Consider the following 27,892-nt stretch of genomic DNA (forward strand, 5'->3'; position numbering starts at 1 on the left):
TTGACCCCTGCCCAGCCGCGGTGGCTCAGTGGTTGAATGTCGACCTATGAACCAGTTCAGGGTCAGGGCACATGACCAGGTTGCAGGCTCGATCTCCAGTACGGGGCATGCAGGAGGCAGCTGACCAATGATTCTCTCTCATCATTGATGTTTCTATCTCTCTCTCCCTCTCCTTTTCCCTGAAATCAATAAAAATATATTTTAAAAAATAAATTACTTGACCCCCATGTATTAGTTTGCTAGGTATACCGTAATAAAGCACCACAAAGTGGGTGGCTTAAACACTACTTTATTATTTCACAGTTGTGTAGGTTAAAAGTCCAAGATTAAGGTGTCTGCAGGGTTGGTTCCTTCTGAGAACTATAAGGAGAATCTGTTCCAGGCCTCTCTCCTAGCTTCTGGACGTTTCGCTGGCAATCTTTGGCACCCCTTGGCTTCTGCTGTATCATCCCGATCTCTGTCTTCATCTTCACATGGTGTTCTCTCTGTGAGTGTTTGTGTCCAAATTTCCTTTTTTTATATGGCACCAATCATATTGGATTAGGGGCCCATCCTACTCCAGTATGACCTCATCTTAATTACACCTGCAACAACCCTATTTCCAAATAAGGTTACATTCTGAGGTATTGGGGTTAGGACTCCAACGTATTTGGGGGATACGATTCAACCTATTAATACCCCATAAGCCTCTATTCTAACTAGTAGACCACAGAGACCGTTTAGGTCCCAAAAAGTACATTAGAAAGAGGTTGGAATAAATAAGTATCCATTTCCCATATCCAGTTTCTTCCCATTGGCCCAAGTAGGACTTGTGACCAGACATGCCCTTTCAGCGTTAGCCCCTTTGAAAGCTGACCACAAGAGCCCATCTGTCTGGCTTCGAAGATTACCTCTTCCTGGCCTGAGAGGAACCTAACATTTCCTTGTCTTCAGAGTTGTCTTGCTAATCTACACATCTTGTTCCCAGCCACCTCTTCAACCTAATCTACTACTCTCCTCCTTGGTCCCCTTTGTTCCAGCCATACAGGCCTGTATGCTGTGTGTGTGTGTGTGTGTGTGTATGTGTGTGTGTGTGTGTGTAAGTAAACAGACTAAGGATGCTCTACCAAAGGGCCTTTGTACTTTATTCCTCATGCTTGGTATCACGTGGTTCTCACTCCACTCAGGACTCTGATAAAACGTTACCTTGTTGACGAGGCCTATTCTATCCTCTAAATAATTAGATGGATAGTAGCACCACCTGCCACTCTCTTCACCTTCCCTGCTTTGTTTTCTTTAGTGCACTTACCCCATCCAGATTATGTACCTGATCACCTTTCCCCACTATGATGTTAGTTCTACGGGGACAGACTTTTATTTTCCTCATTAATGCATAGTATACCTGAAACATAGTAGGTATGAATGAAAGCTCTACTTAAAACATTCCCTACGTTCTAAACGGACCCACTTTTAGGTCCTGGTTGGGTATCTCAGTGGTTAGAGCATCATCCTGGTATGCCAAAGTTGTGGGTTTGGTCCCCGGTCAGGGCAACAAGTCAAGGTTTGTCTCTCTCCCTCCCTCAAGTCAATAAAAATAAATAAATAACTGGGCCAACTTTCCCGATGCCTTACTCCTGGTCTCCCAGTGGTGGTGAAGGGTTTTTCATCTGCTAATGCCTAGAAGACACAACAGGAGTATTGCAAAGGATTAGAATAAATTTAGTTTTCCGTGACCTGGTCTAGAGTTTTGGGCTTTTCTTAGAAGACCCCCATAATTTCCCTTTCCTTATTTCTTATTAAGGAAAAAGCATGAGCTCTTACCAAAAGCATTTTCAGTCTCAATCTTTACAACCATCTCAATCTTTACAACCCCATAATTAGAATCATTATCCCCATTTCCGCGAAGTGAAAACAGACTCAGAGTAAGTTGTAAAAGTCTCACAGCAATAAGAAGTGGGGCCCAGGTAAGAATACAGGTTTGGCTGCAAACGCTTGCCCCTCCAACTGACTTCCTTGATTTTATCCAAGTTAATTGCTCTCCTGAGGCTTCAAGAGAATTGCAAGTGGAGAATTAATAATTTGCATTTCAGATTGTCTGCCTTTTTCCCCCAACAGGCTTCCTTTTTCACACATGGACACCCTGTAGGGTGCCTTTTTCCAGAGACCCAAAGTCCACTGACAGCATTTCCAGTTCCAGGTGCAGGGAAATGTGTTAAGTCTGGCTGCAATGCCCAAAGAAAAGAATCTTCCAGGTTGGCTGTTGTCCAGACTCATCCTCCTCTTGAAGAAAAGCACAGGCCAGGAAGACAAAGAGCAGGTGCATCTGTGAAAGGAAACAGAAAGCTATCTGGTCCTCAGGGAAAGGATGTTTGCAATTCTTCCTCTGGGCCCAGGGCTAAGGTGCTAGAGGAGCTTGGTACTGGAAGTTTCTTAAATACTGTCTGAGCCGGAGAAATTAAGGGCAAGAAGTCTCCGCCATCTCACACAATCACAAAGTAAGTTACTGCCAAATTTGGAATCTTACATCACGTCTCATGAATCTTTAACTTTCTCTGCTATACTTGTGCATGAGTGTTCATTTCTTAGACCATTATTCTAGACAGAGCCAAAATCTGAAGTAGTACCAATTTAGCTCAATTCTGACAAATTTATAGGATCAGATAAAATTAAGTATGTTGAGATTTTGATGGCATTTCTTCTCTGTCCTTTCACGACAAACTTTAGTCAGATTCCTTAGTCCCTCTTAAACTAACTTTGCAAAACTTGAGAAAGCTTTTGGAACAAGGAATGTGTACCTGACAGCTTAACAAACACCCAGGCTATTGCTTAGTGATTAGATTATGCAGAATCAGTACATTTCTTCTTCCAGTAAGAATACTGTTTCCCAATTTATAATCCTGCAATATTCACTGGGAATTGCCACTCCATCCTTCCCTCGTCTGGAAACACATTTCTAGTAGTGACTACAATACAGAAAAGGGTAAATAAAATTTTAACAGGAAAACTGCACAGCTGCCTCTAGAGGGCAAACGAGGTTCATTTTAATCTACAGCTTCTCTATTTGGCTGACTCAGCTAATTCTTCAGTCTGACTACACAGTCCAAAAGAAGCCTGGCTGGCTTCCTATTATGCTTGGAATCCCTAGTTATAGATGACTCCACTGCAGTCTGATTAGAATACAATCCCGTTTTCCTGAGATTAGAAACAGTCAGATCTAGAGACTGTTAAAGAAGTAGTGGTCTGTTTCAAACCCTTGGCTCTGTAGGACTACCCAAGCCAAGGAATGAGATGAGCTGAATTACAACAGAAATCTTTATTAAAACGTGTCCTTCAGTAATGTTAGCATACATACAATATACACACATACATCTGTACACTCTTTGACACACCTCACGGATTGCCACCAATTAGTTTAACCAATAAATTAAAACTTAAAAAAGGGGGAGGGTGGGCTGTGGGACTAAGGGCAAAATTTCCCATGTTTTATCTGTAAGAAACTGCAAATTTCTCAGAATTTCCCTGGGTAAAACCTGTGACCAGAGAATCTTTGAAATAAAATACATAAATCTCCATCCCCACCCCCCAGAAAATTCCAAAAGATGCAGTTACAACAAGTGTGCTTCTCGGAACAGGAGCATTCATTCCACTTCATACTCTGGCTTCTGCACCTTCTGGCTTCAACACAGTCTTCCCCTCAGCTGGGGCAGAGAGGTTCATATGGGCACTTGGGCTCGGCGCACCTTGGGCTCTGGGAGTCGAGGGGCAGGCTGCAGTATGGGAGCGAGGGGAGCCACACTCATCTGAAGTGAGATCTGGCACATCATCTGACTGCGTATCTGAGCTCTCCAGGTCACTGCGGATGCTCTCGGGCTGGGCCAGGCTGATGTCCCAAGGTTTGCTGGCCAGGCAGTCTTTCTGTTCACAGCTTTGGTGTTTGCAGGGGAGATCCTCTTCATTGCTGCCACTGCTGCCACCACCACTTTCTTCTTCATTCTCTGCCATCTGAGCATGAACATGGAGCGAGTCCTCTGTGCTGCTTCCACTCACCAGCTGATAGTGGCTTGGTTTGGCTTCAATGTCCACTTGTATTTCCATATTGTTGCATTCTCTGTGGAAACAAAACCCACTATGCTGAGTCATGCATGGGTCATGCTATCCCTGTTGGTAAAAGCAGTTTGTGGGTTCAGGATTAGGAAGGCCAAAAACATAGGTAAATAGACTAGAGCTCACTTTTAGCGAAAATAAAAATTTAATCTAACACTCAAGATGAACAACAATTAGATCCTTTTTGTTGATTTAAAACACACACACGTACACCTCTGCCAATTCCTTTTTTAAAAAATAATTTTGTCATCAACCAGTTTTCTTTTTTTCTTATTGATTTTAGAGAGGAGGGAGCAATGGAGAGAGAGAGGGAGAGAGAAACATCGACTTGAGAGAGATACATCAATTGGTTGCCTCCTGTACACACCCCAACCAGTGATCAGACCACAACCTAGGTATGTGCCCTGACCGGAAATCGAACCCATAGCCTTCCAGTTCATGGGACAACGCTCCAACCAACCAAGCCACACACCTGCCAGGGATCTGCCAATTTTTCAAACAAAAAAAGTCCTTCTAAAATTTAACTAAATGTCAGGGCCTCACACTATCTTACTCAAATGTGAAAGTGAAAGAAGATGCATAGCTTTTTACTACTGCGCCACAATTAGAAGAAACCAGAAAGTCCCCAGAAGGGAGTGCTGCAACCATACCATACCAGATACACTAGCTTCTCAAAAATAGAGAAATAGGCTACAGGGGCCACATCAAGCAAAGGGCAACATGAGAGCAGAAACCATAGACTACAAACATCAATGAACACCAATCTAACTCTTAAAGTTCCACGTGAATAGTTATACTGTTGCAAAAGCCAAGAGAAGGGGGAAAAAAGAAAAGAAAGAAAAAAAACCTCTAAAAATTAAGTGCTAACAAAAAGAATCAATCAAGAGCTGCCAAGAACTTGCTCAATGAAGTCACCAGGTACACGCACTATATATCCCACTAGATGGTGCACACAGCTCTAACATAAGGCATTGAGCTTCTAAAGGCCTAGTACCTAACCCAAAAATGCAACCTCTCTTGGGCATCTGACTGGTCACATACCTGTCCTGTGGGTTGTAGGAACTGATTATGGAACCGGCCATAGCACGAGTACTTGCGTTGTCACTAATTGCACCAAGACTGGCTGTGTCTTTGGGGAAAATTTCCTTTTGGACATCGGCTTGGACTTCTAACCTGTGTAAAGAGGGGACGTTCAAGTTAATATGAGACCTGGGTATTCCAAGACAGTCTGCTTCCTGGCACACATCTCTTCCATTATTCTCTTGCAAATTGAGTTGATCTGATCTTCTCCAATTGTCAAACAGCTCAAGGTAGATGCCCACACATTTTTTTCTCTTAAATATCTATTGAAATCGTCCCCTCCTTTCTGTCCCCACTGCTACTGCTTAACTTGAGGCCTTCAATATCTCCTGGATAACTGAAATGGGCACCCGCTGCAGTAGCCCTAAGTCCACATTAAAGTACTTCCAGATCGGTGCCAGTGTGGACAAAGATCTGATCACTCGAGCAGGTCCTCTTTCGGCTCCCTATTGACAACAGGCACTTAAGGTCTTCCTGATCTGCCTCCAAGCTCTCTCTCCAGCTCCTCTCTCATCACAGGTCTCAAGTCATAATCACTCGGGATTTATTTTCCTTACACACCTATACACATTTAAAAAATTAATTTCAGAGAAGAGAGAGGGAGAGACTGATAGAAATATCAATGATGAGAGAGAATCATTGTTTGGATGCCTCCTGCACACCACACACTGGTGACTGAGCCCGCAATCTGGGCATGTGCCCTGACTGGGAATCGAACCCTAACCTCCTGATTCATAGGTCAACATTCAACCACTAAGCCATACTGGCCGGGCCCCTACACACATTTTATACCTCCATGACTTTGCACATGCTATTCCCACTCTCTGGAAATTTCCTTTCTCAAGATGACAAACTCATACTCAGTCCTTAACAAAGAAAGTACCATCTTCCCTCACTCTCCCAGTCACTTCCTGCTAAGTGCTCCTACAACACCTACCTATTTATTAATCAATTTACACATCTCTCCCAGTCATCTGAGAGCTCCAAAAAGGAAAGACTCCATCTCATTCACTTTACCCTCCATGTTTTACACATACTCGGAACTCAAACATTTAGCAAATTACCCCCCACCTATGAAACTGAAGGACATACAGGAGCCAATCTCCTTCAAGAGCAGCAAACCTTTCCAATGGTGTCTCATGGCTAAGAACCCATACCTATTCCCTTTCTTGGCTCCAATACCATTCTGCTGTACACTTAAGTATTTCCTCATAATGGGTTTCACAGTCAAACCCATCTGACTCATTCACTTCCTACAGAAAGCTTTCACAGAACTGGAACAGCTGGACTGGCTAAGCTGCAGTTTCAGCAAGTCAGTCTCCAATTATGTCTGTCTGCTTATTTATAGGGGTGTTGGTTTTAAGAAAGCACAACAGTGAATTCTCCAGAATGTGGGGGCGGGATCCCCTAACAAAGAGACAACCAGTCATGAGGCGCAGATGGGTCAGCAGCAGCCTGCAGCTGCACATTCAAACAACCTCCAGCCTCCTGCCTGCACCTTCCTTGTGCTGCTCCAGCTTCAGATGCCCCTCAACACTCCACAGTCCAGGAAAACGAAGCCGTGCAACGGAAAAGCCTCAGCTCTGCCGCACACTCACTCTCGGCTGGAAGAGGCCTTTCACAAAGACCATCTTTCTAGGTGGTTCTCAGGTGCTCATTCGTGCAATGACTATGATAGAAGGCAACCTTCTCCCCTACCTCCCGAACTTGTTTTGCTTCACCCCCACCCCTCCCAGGCCTTTTCAAAATACAGACCCCTAATTCCCACTCCAGGAGATTCTAATTTACTAATACTGGGATAGGGCCCTGAAATCTATTTTTAACAGGCTTCCAGGTGACTGACAAGCACTCAGGTGTGGGATCAAGTCCATCTGCCATCTATTGCTTAACTCCTAATAGCCAAATGGCCATCTGGTCTCACTTTAAACACTTCCAAGGATAGGTAGCTAAGTATTTACTAAGGTAATCCATTCCTTCTTTGGACTCTTATAGAGATGTTCCCTATATTCTCTATACTGAAACAAAATCGGTTTCCCTCTAGCCATGTCATCTTAATCTACCTCTTGGCATGAGTCACAAGTTTAATTCTTTTTTTCCAGCTCAAGGCCCTTCAGATATCTGAAGGCAACCATCTCCCCTGCCTCCCTAACTTATTTTGCCTCGCCCCAACCCCTCCTAGGCCTCCCCAGGCCTCTGTCTCCAGTGCACTCAACTAATTGCTTCTCAAGTAACAGCTGTTAAGTTCCTCTAAATATGTTCTCATTTGTCTAACTGGTGAAATAACCAAGCAAGTCGCCACTTTTTTTAGTCATAAAGTTTTACATATTCTCAACACAAGTTCACAGAATTGATTCTCTTTACCTACCAAATGGGAATAGGAAGGTAACGAAGATGACAGGACCAATAAGCCAACAAGATACAGCATAAATGCTGCTCAACTGAAGGCCAGTGACAATACTGTTCAGCCTAATGGAGAACAAAGTCTTGGAAATTCTACAAAAAATGCGTGCTTTCCCTTTATGAAGCAGGCAGCCTAATATAGCAGAGGGAGGATCTAACTGTTATTCTTTACATGGAATAAGTGGAAAGAACACTGAACTTTTGTAAGTCACTTAACCTTTCTGAGTCTGTTTTCTAATTATAAAAATAAAAACAAACAAACAAACAAAAAAACCCCACTGATGATTAAATCAAAATAAGATGATACATGGGACATGCCTGGCACAGAAAAATGGCTCATACAGGTAATGCTGTGTTATAATTCCAACTGGTTCTGCAGAAATTACCTATTGCTTACCTGCTGTATTTTCCCTTGCCAGTGGAAAGGATGCCACCACTCAGGGTGCCCCCGGAGAGGGCTGCAAAGCTGGCTGTCTCACTGTATGGGCCCTGCATGACACTGAGTCCATCTGTAGGGCTTCCACTGGTGCTCAAGACACTGGTCAGACCTTCAATGCTACTTTCTCCAATGCTGGGATTCTTAAGGGCTCGCCAGGCATCTGCCACTGGGAATGGAAGCCAAGATCTCAATTCAAGATAGCACAGCATCAATAGTCTGGCATTTTTCTGCAATGACTCTTCAGAATAGAAAATATTCACATAGAAAAATACTTATCTATTCAGTTAATGAGCAGCTACTATGTGCAGCCACCAAACACCAGGGGTTTTACTACATATCCTATATAATAAAAGGCTAATACGCAAATTGTCCCCTCAACTGGGAGTTCCATCAGGAGTTAGACCAGGGGGTGGGGCCAGCTGGCCAACCGCTGAGGCCCCTCCCCCCAGCCAGCCCCGCCTCCAATCAGGGTGGGCTGTTGGACCCCACCTGTGCACGAATTCATGCACTGGGCCTCTAGTTTGTATATAATCTCTCCAATAACTAGGCACTAATAGCCCCAATTTTAGGGGAACAAAAGCTTAGAACTAAATAACTTGTCCACATCATGGCTAGTCACACAAAACAAAAATTCTGATTCCAAGTCCATAGATGCCAGCTAATCAAACATGAAGATTTCATAATACGTTTTAGGTCATGTGCTGATTCTAGTAGGAAGCTTGAAAAACCTGTGAGGAACTCTGTGATAAAGTGGAAACATTAAAGTAGAAGTCAGAAGACTTGCTCTGATCCCAGCTCTGAAGAAGCTCTTTAAACCCATTTAATAGATGTTGAGACAAAAGCTTAAAGAAGTTCCCATTAAATGGGGAATAAGAGCCCTCACCCTTTCTCTTTAGAAAGTTGTTGTAAAAAACCAAGTGAGATAATAACTGTGTAAGGTCCTCTGAAAATTATAAAGCACTGTGCAGATTTAAGACTTTTTTTATAATCACTACTATTACCAGGGTACTTGGAATCCTACAGGTTTGTACCTGCCACACAGAAGCAAGTACCAGAGGAATTAACCTAATAACTCTGGAACAAAGAAATGAAAAGCTAAAAATACTTTACCCCCTACCAAGCTCATTATCTGAAGTAATCCAATAGCAATCTCTCTGTAAATGTGCTGTATTTTACTGATTTTTATCCTGTGTTCCATAAATTCCAAAGGGAATAAAAATCCTCCTTTTACCTGTGATTGGGCCATCATCTTCATCAAACTCAATTTTCACTCCCTTTCCATTGGCCGTGCTAACTCCACAACCACCTCCACGACAGAGAGAAATGGGCACAACCCCATAGACGTAAGCCAGCATAATGGGGACACCAATACCTGGAGGAAGATAAGGAAACATGTCAGCAGGCCATCAGGTTGCAACTGTCCTAAATTCCCCTTCCCAGCCTGAGCACAGACAAACCACTTTAGAAAGAGCCAAGGAAAGGCAGAAAGAAGATGGCTATCCCAAAGAGGCAGACTGGTCCTAACAGAATGACAACTGGCCTTAGAATCAGAAAGGCTTAGATTAAAACCTTGGCTACAATGTACTAACCATATGACCTTGGACATACCTTCCCAGGGCTGTCAACCATCAAAAGGGGATGTATGTACAGTGCCCAGCACAGTAAGTGTATGTTGCTTTAACTTTCCCCCTGCTGAAGTGCTAATCCAAAAACAAATCAATAACCAAATACTAAACAAGTGACTCTTCACGTTAGGATCACCCCAGTGTTAATTCCAAAATCTTACTGCTAGGTGAGGCAGAATGGCTTAGTTGTTAAGAGCATAGGCTCAGAAGTCAGAGTGCCTTCACTATGTCTCAGTTAAATGGCCTTGGGCAAATTACTGCACCTTCCTGTTACAATTATGCTGCTGTAAGGATTAAATGAATTAATACATATGAAACACTCAGAACTGCTTCTGGCACATGGAGAGCCTCAATAAATGTTAGTTACATTACTATTATTCTGAAACAAACCCTCATGCTTCCCAAAAATAGTGTGAGGCATTAATCAAATCAAAATAAAAGTAATTTGTTTTGTGGGTTCCATTGCAAGAGGAGAAAAAAAGAAGCTAAAAGTGAAAAACTAGGCCTTAAAGTAATGTTCTTTAATTCAACCTTCTCTGAAAGATTTCCTAACTCTGATGATTTAGTGTGGTTGATAATCATAATCACAGTACCTAACAGAATTAACTCACAAGGTAGGATTGGCATAAAATACAGGGGCCTCCAGGGTGAAACATCTGGCCAGTTGGTTACATTGCTATAGTTAGAAAGCTGATGGGGAGGAAGAGAGGAGGAGAAGAGAGGGAAGAGTGGGGTCATGGTCCTGGCCAGCTTCTTACCAACACTAACTGCAGCAATAACTGGGGATGCAATGACCGACAAAGTCACTCCTCCTGTGATAGCCAAATTCCTCTTATGTTTGGAGGTTTTCCTTCCCTCATACCTGCTATGAATCTAAGAATAAGAAAAAAATCCAGGTCACAGGTTAGGACATCAATCTTTTTGCCAAGGAAGTAAAAGAACAAGTGAATATCCCCCATATAAGTTATGTATATTAAAAAATATCCTCCACCCCGGGAAATAAGAGATCAACTGAAGGACTTATATGCATGCATATAAGAGTAACCAATGGATGCAAAACATTGGGGGGTGAGGGCACGTACGGGAGAGGGGGGGGAGGGCAATGGTAAGATATGTACACATATAATACCTTAATAAAAATAAATAAATAAAATAAAAAATAAAAAATATCCTCCACCCCAAAGAAGCATCTTTCTCACTTTTAATCTAATAAGACGAGGATGATATAAATATAGAGAAAGTTAAACCAAGAAGAGACAAAATAACTCAGGAGGACGAAGTAAGCGTTTCACCTTTAAGTCACAGACTGAGACAAACCAGGCCCAGGATGTTAATAAGAACTTTCAGATCTCTTGGGGGTTTATGAAAATCCATTTAAGAAATTAAGTTTATTTTTATCCAAGAACCAGCTGGTTTTCAGGCAGCTCTGAAACATAGTTCCCCCTCCCCCCATTTCCTTCAAACCTTTACCAACAAACCTGAAAATGGAACATGCACAGAACTCAATGTCTTACCTTCCTGCCAACATAAACAGGAATGCCGATGACCATGGCAGGAATGGCAATGCCAGCAATGAGGGAAATCCCCACCGGAGCACCAATCAATGTGCCCAGCTGCCAAAGAATTTTCTTCTTACGGCTCCATGGCTTCTTGCCCCAAAATGTGCAGCCAGAGGGACTGCAGAGGAAACGTTGAAGTTAATGTCAATATTACAAATAAATGCAGCTGTTGTCACCAGAGGGCTTGATAAGAGCAAGAACCTTCTTTTCAATAGGTGTGGTTAACAGTTACAAGAAGTTACAGGAAATGAATATATTACATGAGGGAACAAAGGACAAGGCCAGACTAATGCAGCTCTGGGCACTTTATTATTTTTTGTAAAGGCAGATCTCCAGACTTGAAATCTCTTATCTTTTCTGAATTCTATCCTCCCTAACCCACCAATACTGACCCAGCTTTCCTGACTGATACTACTTGGGATCTTGCATAACCTACACATTTGACACCTCATTCAAACTGCATTGTGCCTTGCTGCTACTGAACACTAATTTGCAAAGTTTTCTTGGCATATGTCTACTATAGCCAACAGATATTGCAAACCATATTTCTAGGAATGGACATAAAAATACATTGTCACAGCCTTTTTGTCAGTTTCATACTCTTGAGTTTGGCTACTTTTACCCTCACCCCTTTTGAGTCCAACCATTTTTTTTAAAATCCTCACCGAGGATATTTTTCCATTGATTTTTAGAGAGAGTAGGAGATGGAAAGACACAAAGAAATATTGATATGAGAGAAACATATCGATTGGTTGCCTCCTGCACGCATCCCGACCAGGGCCTGGGTTGGGAAGGAGCCCGCAACCGAGGTTATGTGCCCTGACTGGAATCGAATCTGGGACCCTTCAGTCCGCAGGCTGACGCTCTATCCACTGAGCCAAACTGGCTAGGGCAAGTTCAACCATTTTTGCTTTCTTCCTTTGTCCTGTCTTCTCTACCAGATGGGATAAGCAATTTTGAAAGTAGGGATCATATCTTATCCACCCTTATATCTCTATTAATTGGTAGACTATAAGTACTCAAATGTTTGCTAAACTAGAAATTAAAGTGTTTCATCCACACAAGTATTAAATTTGTAAATATTAACTCCTTCAGGACAGTATTTTAATATTCACTCAATAAATTCTTTGAAAACTTATACATGCAATGAACTAGAAAAAGGTAATTCTTGCCTTAAGAATTAATATAGTTTAGCAAAATTAGACATGTACATGAAGTAAAAGTAATGATGACATTCATAAAGAAACATTTAAGGACTATCAATGAAAAATGAGGCAGAAAAGGCCGGGGAAGGCATCACGGATGAAATACCATTTAAGTGGCCCTTGAAGAGTGGGTAAGAATGGAACAGGTTGAGATAAAATACGGTTGCTGGTGCCCTGGCCGGTGTGGCTCAGTTGGTTGAACGTCATCCTACACACCAAAGGACTGTGGGTTTGATTCCTGATCAGGGCACATGCCAAGGTTGCGGGTTTGATCCCTGATTGGGGTATGTGCAGGAAGCAACTGATTGATGTTTCTCTCTCACATCAAAGTTTCTCTCCCCCCACCTTCCCCCTCCCTTAAATAAATAAATAAATAAATAAATAAATAAATAAATAAATATAAAAACGTATTTTTAAAAAATGGGGTTGCTGGGAGAGGTGATCAGAAAGCATTTCAGGCAAAGTAAAGAACTTTGTGAACAAGTATGGAGAGGTAAGGTAGCACAGAAAGACACAGGGAACACAAGCCTAGATTATGTATCTGGAATATAGCATGTATGAAAGCAAAATAGAAAAAGGAGAAAAGTAGATTAGGGACAAACTTGGAAAGCCTTAAAAGCCAAGCTAGGAAAATTAAACTCTATCTTGAAGGTAATGGAAACAGTCCATGGAAGTTTGCTGAGCTGGAAAAAAACATGATTGGAGGGGCGCTTCAGAGGAACTTTATTACAGTTTCCTTATGCGGTAATGACATGACAGACAACTATATATATACTAGAGGCCCGAAATTTGTGCGGGGGGGGGGGGGGGGGGGGAGGCGGTCCCTTAGCCCAGCCTGCACCCTCTCCAATCTGGGATCCCTCTCACAATCCAGGACTGCTGGCTCCCAACCACTCACCTGCCTGCCAGCCTGATCACCCCCTAACTACTCCCCTGCCAGCCTGATCGACGCCTAACTGCTCCCCTGCCGGCCCAATTGCCCCTAACTGTCCTCCCCTGCAGGCCTGGCCAAGCCCAACTGCCCTCCCCTGCTGGCCCGGTCACCCCTAACTGCCCTCCCCTGCCAGCCCGATTGCCCCTAACTGCCCTCCCTTGCCAGCCTGCCCGCCCCTAACTGTCCTCCCCTGCAGGCCTGATCGCCCCCAACTGCCCTCCCCTGCTGGCCTGATCGCCTACAACTGCCCTCCCCTGCTGGCCATCTTGTGGTGGCCATCTTGTGTGTTGGAGTGATAGTCAATTTGTATATTACCTCTTTATTATATAGGATATCTTTTTGACATCCTTTTCCCTCAGTCAATAAGACTATAAAAGCAATGGACACATTTTTCAACTCACCTGAGGTAATGCAAGTCTGAGATCTCTTTCATACAAAGCCAACAGAATTCACAGCCACATACTGCACAGGTCATATGATTACAGCTTCCATCATTCATCTTGATAATGTAAGCACTACATCGTGGGCATGGCTTGATGTCATCTGCTAAGGGGCGGGAGTGGGGGGGTGAGGAATAAGCAGAAAAACAACTCCAGTTAAACCTTGTTAGACTTTATTAATCATAGGAGTATATATAAAAAAGGAGGCAGTGAAGAACCCTTGACTGAGAATTCCAAATTGTGCAACCCACTTCACTGGAAGGCTGGCTATGTCTAGACCTCAGGAAATTTCATTAAATGGATCCTGTCTTGTATCAAGCTGCCTATCCCAAAAACTGGCATCTTACACACCACTTGAGCCATAATCTCGGCAAGGAGACTTCCCTAGAGAAAGATGGTTTCAAGAAAAATGTAATTTCGTCAGCCAAAAGGCTGGCACAATTAAAAGTAGAGTCAAGCAGGAAGAATAGTCCGCAGACTGGAACTGGCCTTTAAGTTTTGAAAAACTTTAGTTCAGGAAATTCATTTCTTGGACTCAGCCAAGTTTCATTGTGATTTGCTCTTACCGCAACCCACAGTCCCTTCCCAAGATTCTTTCAAATTAAAAACCTAAAAACAATGGGGTATGCTATGTAGCATACACCTGGCAATCTTCACAGCAAGCTAGGAACTATCCTATAAAATGACAATTTGAGGAGATTATGCTGTGCCAGGAAAAAGTGAATGGTAAAATCTTTCCTACCAGCCTCTCCCAAATGACGTCAGTGAAGTAAGTACATTTATAAAAGGCAATAAACCCACTGACATTTTAAAATGTTTTCTCTGACTTGTAAAGGTTGGAACTGAATGTGTGATATTCCTACTTTTAAGGTTAATCATTAATCCATACTAATATTTCCTGTCTTTCAATCTGTACCCTACTTCCAAAAGTGTGATGCACTTAAAGCTAGTAGGAAAACACTACAGATTAAAACACTAATTAAATGTCTCTTTGCTCACAATTAAAGTTTTAAAAAAGCTTCCAGTAAAAGGACCTAATTGCTCTCCAACCTGGACATATTACTAAGAAGGCAGAAACCAGAGAATTCAATTTTGTTGTATTCCGATTTTACCCGAGTTGGATAACCTATTATGGTCAGAGAGGGAAGCTACATATCAATTATAATATTGAAAGTATTGCCAAATATTTTCTGATCTCTGATCCCAGGAAATACTTCGTTACACAGTAATATAATTTCTCCCAGCTTTGGGCTCACATTATGAAGTATTAAATAAAGAGACAAATGAGAAAATGTCAATTTATACCTGGTCCCGATTCTTGTCCGTAACTGAGACCGGAAGTGTGCTTGGTCCGTACTCGAAAAGTCTGTGCCCTCTGCTGACGGGCCATATCGCATGTCTGATTTGGATGCCATATTTGCTTGCAGTGGTAGCAGAACTCAGTCTGGCAGCCTTCCCTCCCACAGGTCAGCTTTGGGCAGCTGGCACAGCCATAGGCAATCACAGCATAACTGGGTAAGGAAATAGGAAATAGGAAGAGATATCAGTAAGGTAAGAATGATCGAACCAAGACAGACAGATATTCATCAGTTCAGTGGAGTCACACTGGCACTCCCACCACCACATGTGATGTAAAGAAAAGAACACACAGCCCTAGCCGGTTTGGCTCAGTGGATAGAGCGTCGGCCTGCAGACTGAAGGGTCCCAGGTTCAATTCCGGTCAAGGGCACATGCCTGGGTTGCAGGCTTGATCCCCAGTAGGGGACATGCAAGAGGCAGCCGATCAATGATTCTCTCTCATCTTTGATGTTTCTATCTCTCTCTCTCTCTCCCTTCCTCTCTGAAATAAATAAAAATATATTAAAAAAAAAAAAAGAAAAGAACACACATGCACAAGTGTGCCTAACAAACTGTAAAACATATGCTGTGTGAGAAAGTCAATTTCTTCTTGAAATTCTAAAAACACAAATCATTTATTTCCTGAAAAAAAAATAGGGGGATCATATTTCACCTGAATTTCTAGCATATACCAAGTAATAGTTTAAGCTGCTTTAGGAGCAGTTTGCCTCAGCAAGTTTCATAAATAACAAGATACGAAATGATTTCCTTCCGATGTTTTGCTATATTTAAAGAGATTAGAATTTGTTTACACAAGGGACAGAACACTTGTAAAATAAAAAGCTATCGCAAAAACTAAAGCAAGTATACATTTTCATTTAAAAAAATATATTTTATTGATTTTTTACAGAGAGGGATAGAGAGTTAGAAACATCAATCAGCTGCCTTCTGCATGCCCCCTACTGGGGATGTGCCCGCAACCAAGGTACATGCCCTTGACCAGAATCGAACCTGGGACCCTTGAGTCCGCAGGCCAACCCTCTATCCACTGAGCTAAACCTGTTAGGGCTACGTTTTCATTTTTAAAGTGAAGCTGGTCTGACCACAGCCTGAGATAACAGCTATAAATGGATTCATGGTTAACTTCTGCTGAAAGCTCATATTATCTTTCTGTATCTTTCTCCTTCTCTCCCTCTCATTTTCTCTCTCTCTGCTCTCTCTCTCTCTCACCTCTTCTTCTCAAATATTTACTTTGAAATATCTTCTTTCTTGACAGGCTCTAGAATCCAAGAATATCACTCATTTATGTCATCAATTAATACAGAAATAAGGCCATATCTCCTCCCCTCTCTTCTGACCCATATTCTCAATAAAGATGGGCAATTCAGAATGTATCAGCACCAGCATCAAACTGTTTCTTTCTTTTTTTAAAAAAATATATTTTTATTGATTTTTTACAGAGAGGAAGGGAGAGGGATAGAGAGTTAGAAACATCAATGAGAGAGAAGCATCAATCAGCCGCCTCCTGCACACTCCCTACTGGGTATGTGCCTGCAACCAAGGTACATGCCCTTGACCGGAATCGAACCTGGGACCCTTGAGTCCACAGGCCGATGCTCTATCCACTGAGCCAAACCGGTTAGGGCACAAACTGTTTCTTTTTCTTTATTCTTTCTTTTTTTTTTTTTTAAATATATTTTATTGATTCTTTACAGAGAGGAAGAGAGAGGGACAGAGAGTTAGAAACATCGATGAGAGAGAAACATCGATCAGCTGCCTCCTGCACACCTCCTACTGGGGATGTGCCTGCAACCAAGGTACATGCCCTTGACTGGAATTGAACCTGGGACCTTTCAATCCGCAGGCCGACGCTCTATCCACTGAGCCAAACCAGTTAGGGCCAAACTGTTTCTTATAACTCATGTTGATTTACCAAAAATTACTCTCCCATAAACAATCCAATATATTTTCAACTATTAGCCTTTCTAATTCTAAGTATGTCAACTAAATGCTCAGATTACACTAACAAATGGACACTTGTTTAAAAAAATCAAAGTAATTTAAAGAAACAAATGAAAAACAGCAGTTGTTAAATTTTACACAATTTTTTGACAGATCAATGACTGCATGATTAGGTATTACTATTTGGGTTTTGTTGTCCCCTATTCCATGCTCTCCTGCAATAACAAAAAACCTCAAACACTTACACAAAAGGCTAATCATGTTTTCTTAAATTTATCTTATGGTTTATTTGTTTATTTGAATGTACACTAGATAAGAGAAACACAAGTTCTCAGTTTTATCATAGATTCTGAAGTTGATTTGAGGATGATACTGAAACTATCAATAACAAGATATCATCTATATATATGCTCTATTAAAACCCTTCTCAGAAAGAGCAAACTCAATGTATGAATGCAAATGATTCATATCCTGTAGGAGTTCTGAGCAAATCTAACTGCAAAATAACTACTAAAGATAAACAATGCTTTTACTGAAGAAAGTGACTTGCTTGCTATTGTGTGTTAAATGGGAAAGGTACTGGATGATCTCAGAAAAATATTAAGCCAACTTCTAATGATACAAATTAGACAGAATACCAGTCAGGAAGCCTTGAGTATTTCATAATCCATTCCTACCTTACATGGTGGGAGTAAATATTTATTCACAGATTCCCCAACCTCTTCTTGAAATATAAGAACATTTGATAGGACTTACAATATCAATTTTGGGTGTAGAATTTGGTTCTAAGGAAGTAAAATAAACCCAAATACTCATGAACCCAACACCATCTATTACCATGACATAGAATTACTCAGGGCACGAGATATGGCATTCCTGTTTTTGGGCGCCTGGTCTGAGCTCCTTGCTCCTGACTCATACTGTGTGACACTGTGCTAATTAAAATATACAAACATTAGCTTCTATCCCCAAAATGGAGGTATAGGTGCTTGCCACCTTCAAGTGTTACTAAACATGTTCTGAAACTGCATTTGAGATCTTGCCCTGACAGGAATGGCATAAAATCATAGCACTTTTGTTGTTGTTGTTAATGTTCTACTTCCTTGCCTTTGTATACTCTATTCCTTCTGTCTAGAAATAACCCTTTCTTACTTCTTGCCCTGGCAAATACTTATCCATGTAAAAACCAGCTCAAATGTTATCATCTCTGTAAAATCTACTTAACATCTCCAGGCAGCTGGTTACCTACTTCATGCCTGTGCACCATTACACTCCCCTTCCCCCCGCCCCGCACATACACTGTACAATGTCTTCAGTGCTCACAGCTCACAGTTAAGGAGGCTGGGCAATGGTTCGAGGCTGCAATTTACTCTGGCATGGGTGTACCATGAGAGGCCCCTAGAGAAACACAATTACTTCATAATATTTATCACATTATATCGTAATCATCTGTTTATGTGCATACTTCCCCAATCAGACTACACTCAAGGAAAGTATCATCCATTTTTTAATCTCCAGGGTCTAGCACTCTAATTTATGTTTAAAATACCTATGTTGAATGAATGATAGAGACCTTTTCCTGCTTAGGTATTTTTACTTTTCTCCAGGGCATTCTAGCTCTTCTCCTGACCTGGGCCATTACTCTGCCCTAAAGCAATCTTTTAAATTTACCCATGTACCTATTTGGCTTACAATATGTCAGGTATTATCGCTTAATCCTAAAATTTTGTATAAAACCACTTTAGGAGTAAACTTCTAAGTTCTAAATAGGGCAATCTTCTTCCCCAGGTAGTTGAAAAAACCCTTATCCTTGAGAGGCCATATCTACCTTGACCATCTTGTTTCTTTTCTCCCAGGTCTCACACTGGAACCTCTCCTCTAACCTGCTCTCAGCTTAATCAAGCATTCAGGTTTGCTTAATTAGAAGCTAAAATAGAAGATGCAGGAAATTACATGTTGCTAAGAATACAGGTGCATACCTTTTTCCCCTTAAGTTCATACATACCATTTTTACTAATTTTGTTAATTTCCCAAGTCTTCGGAAACATCATAATGTGTGACAGGCTAGACCACAATATTACCTAACTTCAGCCCTGGTGGGGAACATCTCATTAGTATGAATTTGATTATGTTCCAACAGACCCTGGTAGTTAAAAGTGTTCCTACAGACCGACGAATCTCAGAGGGAAAGTGTGTGTGTGGGAGAGATCAACCAAAGAACTTATATGCATATATGCATAGCCCATGGACACAAACAATAGTGTGGATGAAGGCCTAGGGGTGAGCGGGGTCAATGGGGAAAAAAAAGGGAGGACATCCGTAATACTTTCAACAATAAAGATAAACTTTAAAAAATAAAGAAATGTGTTCCTGTACTTCCAAGCTCCAGGCCAGATAACTTCATTTACAAATTAACCCTGAACACTTGTAAGGGTGGGAGATATGGGTCAAGTTGTCACAATAAACTGTACCTTTACTATCTTCTTTTTCCTGGCCTAATTCAAACCCATGTCACCTCTTGGCCAGACAACTGCAAGGAACTACTATCTGGTCTCCTTATTCCCCATTCCAATCCAAATTCCAGTTCTAAAGGTTATTTATCATGTTACTCTTTTGCTTAAAATCCTTCAAACCTAAAGATCTTTGCATGGCATAAGTCCGGCCTATCAACTGGAATCCAGTCTACCTTTTCAGATTGCTCTCTAGTCACTTCCCAGATCATGCTCCCATATTGTGCATTCAGAAGCTAACCAAACTAGACTTAAGGCTTAGTCTTGTATTTTTATACCTCCATACATTTGCTCATAACATTCTAATTTAAGATTTTTTTTCTCTCTGCCCACTTCTTTGTTTGCTTGATATTAATTCCTACTCATATTTTTCAAGGCCCAGACCAAATATTACCTCCTCTGTAAAGTCTTTCTTGTTTTATTTTAATTTTTTAAATCCTCACCTGAGGATATTTTTTCCATTGATTTTTTAAAATATAATTTTTTTAGAATATATTTTTATTGATTTCAGAGAGGAAGGGAAAGGGAGAGAGAGATAGAAACATCAATGATGAGAGAGAATCATTGATTGGCTGCCTCCTGCATACCCCCTACTGGAGATCAAGCCCGCAACCAACCCGGGCATGTGCCCTTGACCAGAATTGAACCTGGGATCCTTCAGTCTGCAGGCAAAACCAGCTTGGGCTGTGAAGTCTTTACTGACACCATCATGCAAAACCTTTCATGTATCCAATAAGAGGATTCGTATTTGTTACAATTATCGATCTATCATCTATCTATCTATCTATCTATCTATCTATCAATCATTTATCTCTTCTACCAGGTCAAACTCCCTGTCAAGAGGACTACTTTTAAGTCCTTTTTGTAATATTTAGTACTCACCTAAGGTTCAAACACTATATAATTCTCCAAAGTGTCTGTTGAATGATCACCTGTCCGTCCTCTTCTCAGCCACCCTCCAGTTATCTGTTTCTCCTCCAAAAACCAAGCTATTTGTATGCCTTATCTTTTTTCTCAAAATTCAACTATTCATTCTATTGTTTTGGGAGCTAATTGAGAGAAAAGTTGGAATATAGACATCCTAGTCTAGAGGAGTTCCCTAAGTACTCAGAGTTCAAGATTCATTGTTAAATAAGGACACTAACAGAAGGCAGGACAGAATAATTGTTAAAGGAATTTACCAAACTGCAAATAGTCAGGGAAAGTTTCACTTTCGCCTTAAAGATGCCATAGAAAAACAAAAGCATTTTCTGGTAATTACGTTTGGCACAATTATACCAGAATGAAGACTTACACTGCATTATTAGTATTAACAAGATTTACAGTGTATATTAACATGCTTAAAGGAACTAAGAAGCTCAGAAAGCTCTAAATTTGCTTTATTTTGTTCAATCCAGTATTTCCCAAGCTTATCTGATAACAAAACACTTCTCTTTCCAGTAATGCCTATAACGTATCTTGGGAAATATTGATATATGTGAAAAATAGGAAATAAGATAAAAAGATGGGTGTAAGCGTGTAAAGGGGCTTAAATTATAAGGATAGATCATATAAATAATGAGTTATCCTATATAATAAAGAGCTATTATGCCACTTAGACTGAATGGCAGAACGACCTTCCAGAACGACCAGTGGGCTGAGCCGCGAGGCAGCAGGGCTGCAATGGGCCGAGGCAGCCGGGGCTGGTGAGGGCCGAGCCCCTTGCACAAATTTTGTGCATTGGGCCTGTAGTTAAAGATATAGAAGTCATCTTATAGAGGTCAGGTATGAGCAGTTTTAAGCAGGAGCATGATATAAAATGTTCCACTATAGAATGAGTATCTTGGCAAATATGAGAAAGATGTATTGGGATGAGAAGGATGATGTAGGTGGTGGATAAGGGAGATAGAGTGAAGAGCTGTGATACAGAAGGTATGGAGTAAATTAAGAGAAGAGGTCCAGGAAGGCTTCAGAGAGGAAAACTCCTCCTTCACTGACTGAGAAATCTGCCTTGCTCTGGGAGCTTGGTCTTTCCTCATAAACATGCTAGAGACAAACAGGAGCTTCCTGTTTATGGGATGGTCCAGTCCAGTTGTCTAGGAAGGCCTATAGCTGATACTACCTGCTGCAGTCAGGTGGGAGGGAGTCCTGTACAGGGGGATTCTGCAATGAGAGGCTAGAAGCGGTAACAAGATCAACTGCACCATTTATTAGCTATGAGACCCTGGGTCCCATACAAGCTTCTCTGCACGGTTTCTGCCTTATGAGTTTACTACCATGTACCTGTATGAAACTAAAATGAAATTATTTCTGGGCCTAACTGGTTTGGCTCAGTGGATAGAGTGTTGGCCTGCGGACTGAAGGATTGTGGGTTAGATTTCAGTCAAGAGCATGCACCTCAGTTGCAGGCTCAATACCCCAGGCGGTTGGGGGTGTGTGGAGGGCAACCAATCAATGTTATCTCTCTCACACTGATGTTTCTCTGTCTTTCCCTCTCCCTTGCACTCTCTCTAAAAATCAATAAAAAAATATCCTAAGGTGAGGATTAACAAAAAAGAATAAAACAAAATAAAATAAAAATTAAAAAATAAAATTACTTATTTCTGAATGAGGTCCGAGTCTGAAAATTATAAAGAACTATACAAATTTTCATTTTTTGTTTGTTTCATTATATTTATTTTTTCCCTTTTTTATTTTTTTAAATTTAATACATCTTTATTGTTCAGATTATTACAATTGTTCCTCTTTTTTCCCCCATAGCTCCCCTCCATCCGGTTCCCACCCTACCCTCTGCCCTTACCCCCCACTCCACTGTCCTCATCCATAGGGGTACGATTTTTGTCCAGTCTTTTCCTGCACTCCCCACACCCCTTTCCCCCCGAGAACTGTGAGTCCACTCCCTTTCTATGCCCCTAATTCTATTATATTCATCAGTTTATTCTGTTCATCAGATTTTTTTATTCACTTGATTTTTAGATTCACTTGTTGATACATATGTATTTGTTGTTCATAATTTTTATATTTACCTTTTTCCTCTTCTTAAAGAATACCTTTCAGCATTTCATATAATACTGGTTTGGTGGTGATGAACTCCTTTAGCTTTTTCTTATCTGTGAAGCTCTTTATCTGCCCTTCAATTCTGAATGATAGTTTTGCTGGGTAATCTTGGTTGTAGGTTCTTGCTGTTCATCACTTTGAATATTTCTTGCCACTCCCATCTGGCCTGCATAGTTTCTGTTGAGAAATCAGCTGACAGTCGTATGGGTGCTCCCTTGTAGGTAACTAACTGTTTTTCTCTTGCTGCTTTTAATATTCTCTCTTTGTCTTTTGCTCTTGGCATTTTAATTGTGATGTGTCTTGGTGTGGTCCTCTTTGGATTCCTTTTGTTTGGGGTTCTCTGCACTTCCTGGACTTGTAAGTCTATTTCTTTCACCAGGTGGGGGAAGTTTTCTGTCATTATTTCTTCCAATAGGTTTTCAGTATCTTGCTCTCTCTCTTCTTCTGGCACCCCCATAATTCTGATGTTGCTACGCTTGAAGTTGTTCCAGAGTGTCCTTACATTATCTTCATATTTTGGATTCTTTTTTCTTTTTGCTTTTCCTGCTGAGTGTTTTTTGCTTCTTTGTATTTCAAATCTTTGACTTGATTCTTGCGATCCTCTAGTCTGCTGTTAGATTTTTGTATAATATTTTGTATTTCAGTCAGTGTATGCTTAATTTCTAGTTGGTCCTTTTTCATATCCTCAAGGGTCTCGCTAAATTTATCGGCCTTTTCTAGGAAATTCTTGAAAAACGTTACAACCGTGGTTTTGAACTCTATATCCAGTCATTTGCTTTCCTCCATTTCTTTCATTTGCGATCTGTTTCTTTGTCTCTGCATTTTGGCTGCTTCTCTGAGTTGATAGAGTGGCTTTGTGTGCTATGTGTCCTATAGGGCCCAGTGGGTCGGCCTCCCCAGTTACCTGAGGTGGACACTCCTGGTGCACCCCTTTGTGGGCTGTGTGCACAGTCTTGTTGTAGTTAAGCCTTGATTGTTGTTGGTATCACAGGGAGGAATTGACCTCCAGGCCAATTGGCTGTGAGGATCAGCTGTGTCTATGCTGGGAGAACTTCTGTGCTGGAGACACCCTTATGCGAGGAAGACTTGCAAAAGCCTCTGTGCTCAGCTTGGATGGGGAGGAGTCTCAGGGAGGAGCAGACAGCATTGGTTTCCCATCAGCCCTGCCATAATAGGCCCCTGTGTCTCAGTGTGCCATGGCAATCACTGCAAGCACCTCTGAGAGAAAGCTGCCCTCGAGTTCTGCCCGCTGCCAGACAGTCCAGTTTCTCCCCGAATGAGTCTGGGTCCCCAGAGTCTCGCCCAGAACTGGCTCAGTCGGGAGCTTTTGTCTCCCTCCCACTTGAGAAAGCCAGGCGCACACTCAGTTGCCAGTCCTCTCCGTGCACGCGCGTCTCAGTACCTCTGCCTCCTGCAGCTCCTCTGAGTCTCAGTGTGCTTTTCTCTTTCCTTCTAGTTGTAGAATTTCCACTCAGCCAGCCTTCCTGTGGTTCTGGATGATGTCTGTTTTGTCTTTTAGTTGTAGTTTTGAAATTGTTGTGCGAGGCAGCAGTTTAGGTGTTTACCTATGCTGCCATCTTGGTTTCTCCACAAATTTTCATTTAAAAGTAGTTTTAAAGATTATACTTGGTAGTATTATACTTATTGATATTAAATAACAATGTGAATGTTTCCCCACTAAAATTAGTTCCCTTATTTACAACTAAAATAAAATTGTTTCAAGTATGGGAAAAGAAAAACTTGAAACTTTTCTCTGTTCTACAAATATTTTGCAAACAAATCATGAAATCTTTTAATATATAGTGTTCTCATTATCATGAGTAACCACAGTGAAACTATTGATCAGAACTCTGTAGGATCACTTACATACTCCCCTCACCCTGCCAAACACACCTTGAGAACTTGATAAATTTGGCTGGTAAGAACTTGATCTGTGGACAGTAAAGATGGTCAGGTGTGAGGAGAGATAATTGGGGCTTAGGCTATGTCCTAGTGTTCATCCATGATTTTTACCAGACCCAGAAGAGTAGACCAGTTTGATTAAAACAAAACAAGCTAATTTTCTCCCAGCATTAAAAAGAAGCAAAACCATTGGCCACGTACCCAGGAAACCCAGACACCTGTTTGGGAAGTAACAGAATTTTAAAGTTACTCCCTGTTTATCTAACACCTTCAACTGAAGATCTCAAAACACTGTGCAAGCATTAAGCCTCTAAAGTCAGGAAAGGATCAGGCTTATTTCAGGTAAGAAAAATAAAGTAGGTAAGAGCTGTTAACAATAGGAATCAGGAAAGGAAATCGATTCTAGCATCCTTGGCTCTCTCAATGTTGTCCTTAGAGCACACTTGTTGAAATGACCCAAACATTAGCATCCCCAATGATGCTGACAAACCATGCTTTCTAAAACAGAGGTTGCGAGGAAAGAATATTAAACTTGGTTAGAGTTAAAACCAGTGTTTACACTAGTTACATGACTCTGAACAAGTCACTCACTTTATTTAAACTTCGGTTCCCTCACCTATAAAACTAGATCAAATTTATCTTATCATGTTGCAGGGATCAAATTAAATTATGTATGCCTGGCACATGTTGCCAGCTTGCTTTCTTTCCCCAGACTTCACCTTCTTTAAACACACAGACAACACATTTTTAAAAAGTTATACATAAAAATGTTTTAATTCTTTTAACTAATTAAAAATAAACTCTGGTGACAACAGATGCAATACTTGGCTAAAATAGAAAATGGCCTAATTTTTTAATAACTTCAAAATCAGGAATAGTTTGGAGTTGTCGTCGAGATTGTAAATTAATTCCTGTCCCTTTTTATTGATGTGAACAACGTCAAGAGTTTGACTTCAGAGGAATAATAAACAAAAAGGAAACTTTTCCAGAAAGATGATCAGTGGTGCCACATTTCTTAGTTAAAATTCAAGGAAACTCACATCTCAAAAAAGGAATTAATATACTATTCCAAAGTGAACAGTGTTCATTTAAATTCCTTTGGTTCAGAAAATAGATCAATAGTCGCTGTAAAATGTGAATACCATATAAGTTAACCTCTTAAGGCCAGTCGGATCACCAGATAAAAGCAAAAACTTCTAAGAGCCTATATAGTTCTTTCTGATACTTATTAACTGAAAGTGAAAGTGACTTACCATAAACACAGGACCATTGACAACAACTTCAGAGTAATTTAGAAACCTCATCTCAGTGAGGTTAAATAACACACCCATCTCTAAACAAGTCTGGTAGATAAATAGAAGCAGCTAACTTTTTTTACTCCCCTGAACAGTCTGTGCCGACTTCTTCTGAAGGAGACAAACGGCAGCAGCATGGAAATCTTAAAACAGCCTTGACATACAGGCTACAATTAAAAGTCCTTCTTAACTCCCTTGAAGCAAAGATCATGAAGCTTTTTACTAGCATTACATTTACGCACTGCAAGGAGTCCTTAGCATCTTTCTGTCCCCAAAACATGACACACAAGAATAAAATGATCTTCCCAAGGTCAAAGAACAGGTAATGGCACGTCTGACTCCCAACCACTTAGAGGAGCCCCTTTGCTGCATGCCACCATTCATGGGATATACTGACACAATCAGATTTTTTTTTTTTTTTTTACATGAGGGAGGAGGGTCTCCACTATAGATAAATCTGTTGGTATTATGTCTCTGCAGTTGAGGCATATTTTCTCACTGACCTTAAAAATTCAACATACATGGTGCATTAAAAAGACTGTCAAGAACTCAAGATCAGAGGGACTGGGAGACACATTTTCTCCTCCCATATCAACCTCTCCACAGCCTTCTTCTGAGTGCCCCATTGCTTCCTGGACAAAGGGTCCACTCCTCACCCTGCCTGAGGCACCAGCGTGAAAACCACAGGGGGCCTCCCAACAGCTTGGCGCAGATGACACACAATGCTCAGGGTGCCCCAGACTCTCCCAGTGAGCTGTCCTTTCTCACCTCCATCCCAACTTTCAGCAGGGGTGCTCAGGAAGAACACACCTTCTGCGGCAAGGCTAAGTCTGCCTCTAGCCCAATGGACACACCCCTCCGAAGTGCCGCCCCCTCAGGATGATATTCTCATTCCGTCTTTTGCCATACATCCCTCAGTAAGAGGCACCCCTTACCTCTGGACCAAGGGGCATTTACCCGACAAAAAACCGCCCTGCCTCCTGACTTGATGGATAGCTCGCTCCCTCACCGACCGTTCAGCCTGCACCTCAAGCTCTTGGTCAGGGGTGGGATGTTGGGTGCCGCCGCCGCACTCGTCTGGGCTTAGGGATGGCCACCAGTTAAACGCACCGCAGTTGCCGCCTCCCTCTCCCGTGGGTCATCCCTCAGCTCTCCCTCCACACTGGGATGGACACACACACACACACACACACACACACACACGCGGTGTGGAAGGCCCCTCCGGGGGCGGGGCACACGGGTCCAGTTCCCAGGCACCGGCGGGTCCCGGCGGCCGCAGCCCACCACCCCGGCGGCCACGCCCCCGCGCTCACCCGCAGTCCGGCGCCGGGCACCAGCGGCAGTCGGGGTCCGCCGCCAGGTAGCGGCGCAGCATGAACTCCTCGTACTTGTGCATGAGCGGCGGGTCGGCGAGCAGCAGGCGGATGTCGTGCGGGTTGAGTCGCTCGTTGCACTCGGGGCAGCTGATGGGCACCCGGCTCTCGCTGATCTCCAGGCGCAGGTAGTGGCGGAGGCAGTCCCGGCACGAGCGGTGCGGGCAGCTGAGCAGGCGTGGGGCCCGCTCGGGCGGCAGCCGCACCAGGCACAGCGGGCACTCCACCTCCTCCGGGCCCGGGCCGCCGCCCTCCGCCGCCTCCTCATCGTCGAACCCGGGCCCCGCCGCTGCCTCGGCCTCCTCCTCGGCCTCGGCGACCGGATCGGCGGGCAGCGCCTCGGGCAGCGGGGCTTGGGCCGCGGCCGGGGCCGGGGCGGGAGCCGGGGTGGGCGGCGGCGGCGCGGCCGGCGGCGGCGGCTCGGCCTGCGGCTTGGCTCGGGCGCGGCGGCCGCGGGCCGAGGCGGAGAAGACGCTGTGGAAGGGGAGGCGCCGGCGCCGGCCGCCGCTGCGGCACTTGGGGTCCGGCGCTGCCGCGTGTAGGGATGTGGAGCGCGGCGACTCGGAGTCCTTCTCAGAGCCCATGGCCCCCGGAGGCCGAGGGGCGAGCGGCGCCCAGCGCCGCCACAGCTCCCGCCTCAGCTCCCCTCAGCCGCCGCCCTCCCCGAGATAGAAACCGTGCAGCTTCAACGAAGTGGTTATAAAGCCTCCG

General features: G+C 42.6%; 1 protein-coding gene across 6 annotated transcripts; it reads right to left on the reverse strand.

Moving 5' to 3' along the window:
* Positions 1-271: 271 nt before the first annotated feature.
* On the reverse strand, positions 272-27,892 carry RNF19B (ring finger protein 19B). Of its 6 annotated transcripts, XM_080655166.1 has the most exons (10): positions 27,122-27,890; positions 15,071-15,276; positions 13,727-13,871; positions 11,142-11,304; positions 10,386-10,500; positions 9,234-9,374; positions 7,961-8,168; positions 5,125-5,256; positions 3,589-4,087; positions 272-2,302 (listed from the first exon to the last, which is right to left on the reverse strand). In XM_080655166.1, the coding sequence occupies exons 1-9, from the start codon at positions 27,763-27,765 to the stop codon at positions 3,628-3,630; spliced, it is 2,214 nt and encodes a 737-aa protein (XP_080511292.1). In that variant the 5' UTR covers positions 27,766-27,890; the 3' UTR covers positions 272-2,302; positions 3,589-3,627. The 6 variants fall into 6 exon arrangements, with proteins under 6 accessions (XP_080511292.1, XP_080511295.1, XP_080511293.1 ...); XM_080655169.1 differs by lacking the exon at positions 5,125-5,256 and having other exon boundaries at positions 27,122-27,892; XM_080655167.1 differs by lacking the exon at positions 272-2,302 and having other exon boundaries at positions 3,278-4,087; positions 13,727-13,868.

This window comes from Plecotus auritus, assembly GCF_963455305.1.
Source record: "Plecotus auritus genome assembly, chromosome: 2".
NCBI classification, from domain to species: Eukaryota; Metazoa; Chordata; class Mammalia; order Chiroptera; family Vespertilionidae; genus Plecotus; species Plecotus auritus.

Excerpts from the sequence above, each read along its gene's own strand:
- RNF19B (XM_080655166.1), bottom strand. The coding sequence starts at position 27,765 with ATGGGCTCTGAGAAGGACTCCGAGTCGCCGCGCTCCACATCCCTACAC. Across the intron at positions 9,375-10,385 it reads TATTGCTGCAGTTAGTGTTG|GTATTGGTGTCCCCATTATG; the intron begins GTAAGAAGCTGG and ends ATCTTCCTCCAG. Across the intron at positions 5,257-7,960 it reads GGCAAGGGAAAATACAGCAG|GTTAGAAGTCCAAGCCGATG; the intron begins GTAAGCAATAGG and ends CTCTTTACACAG.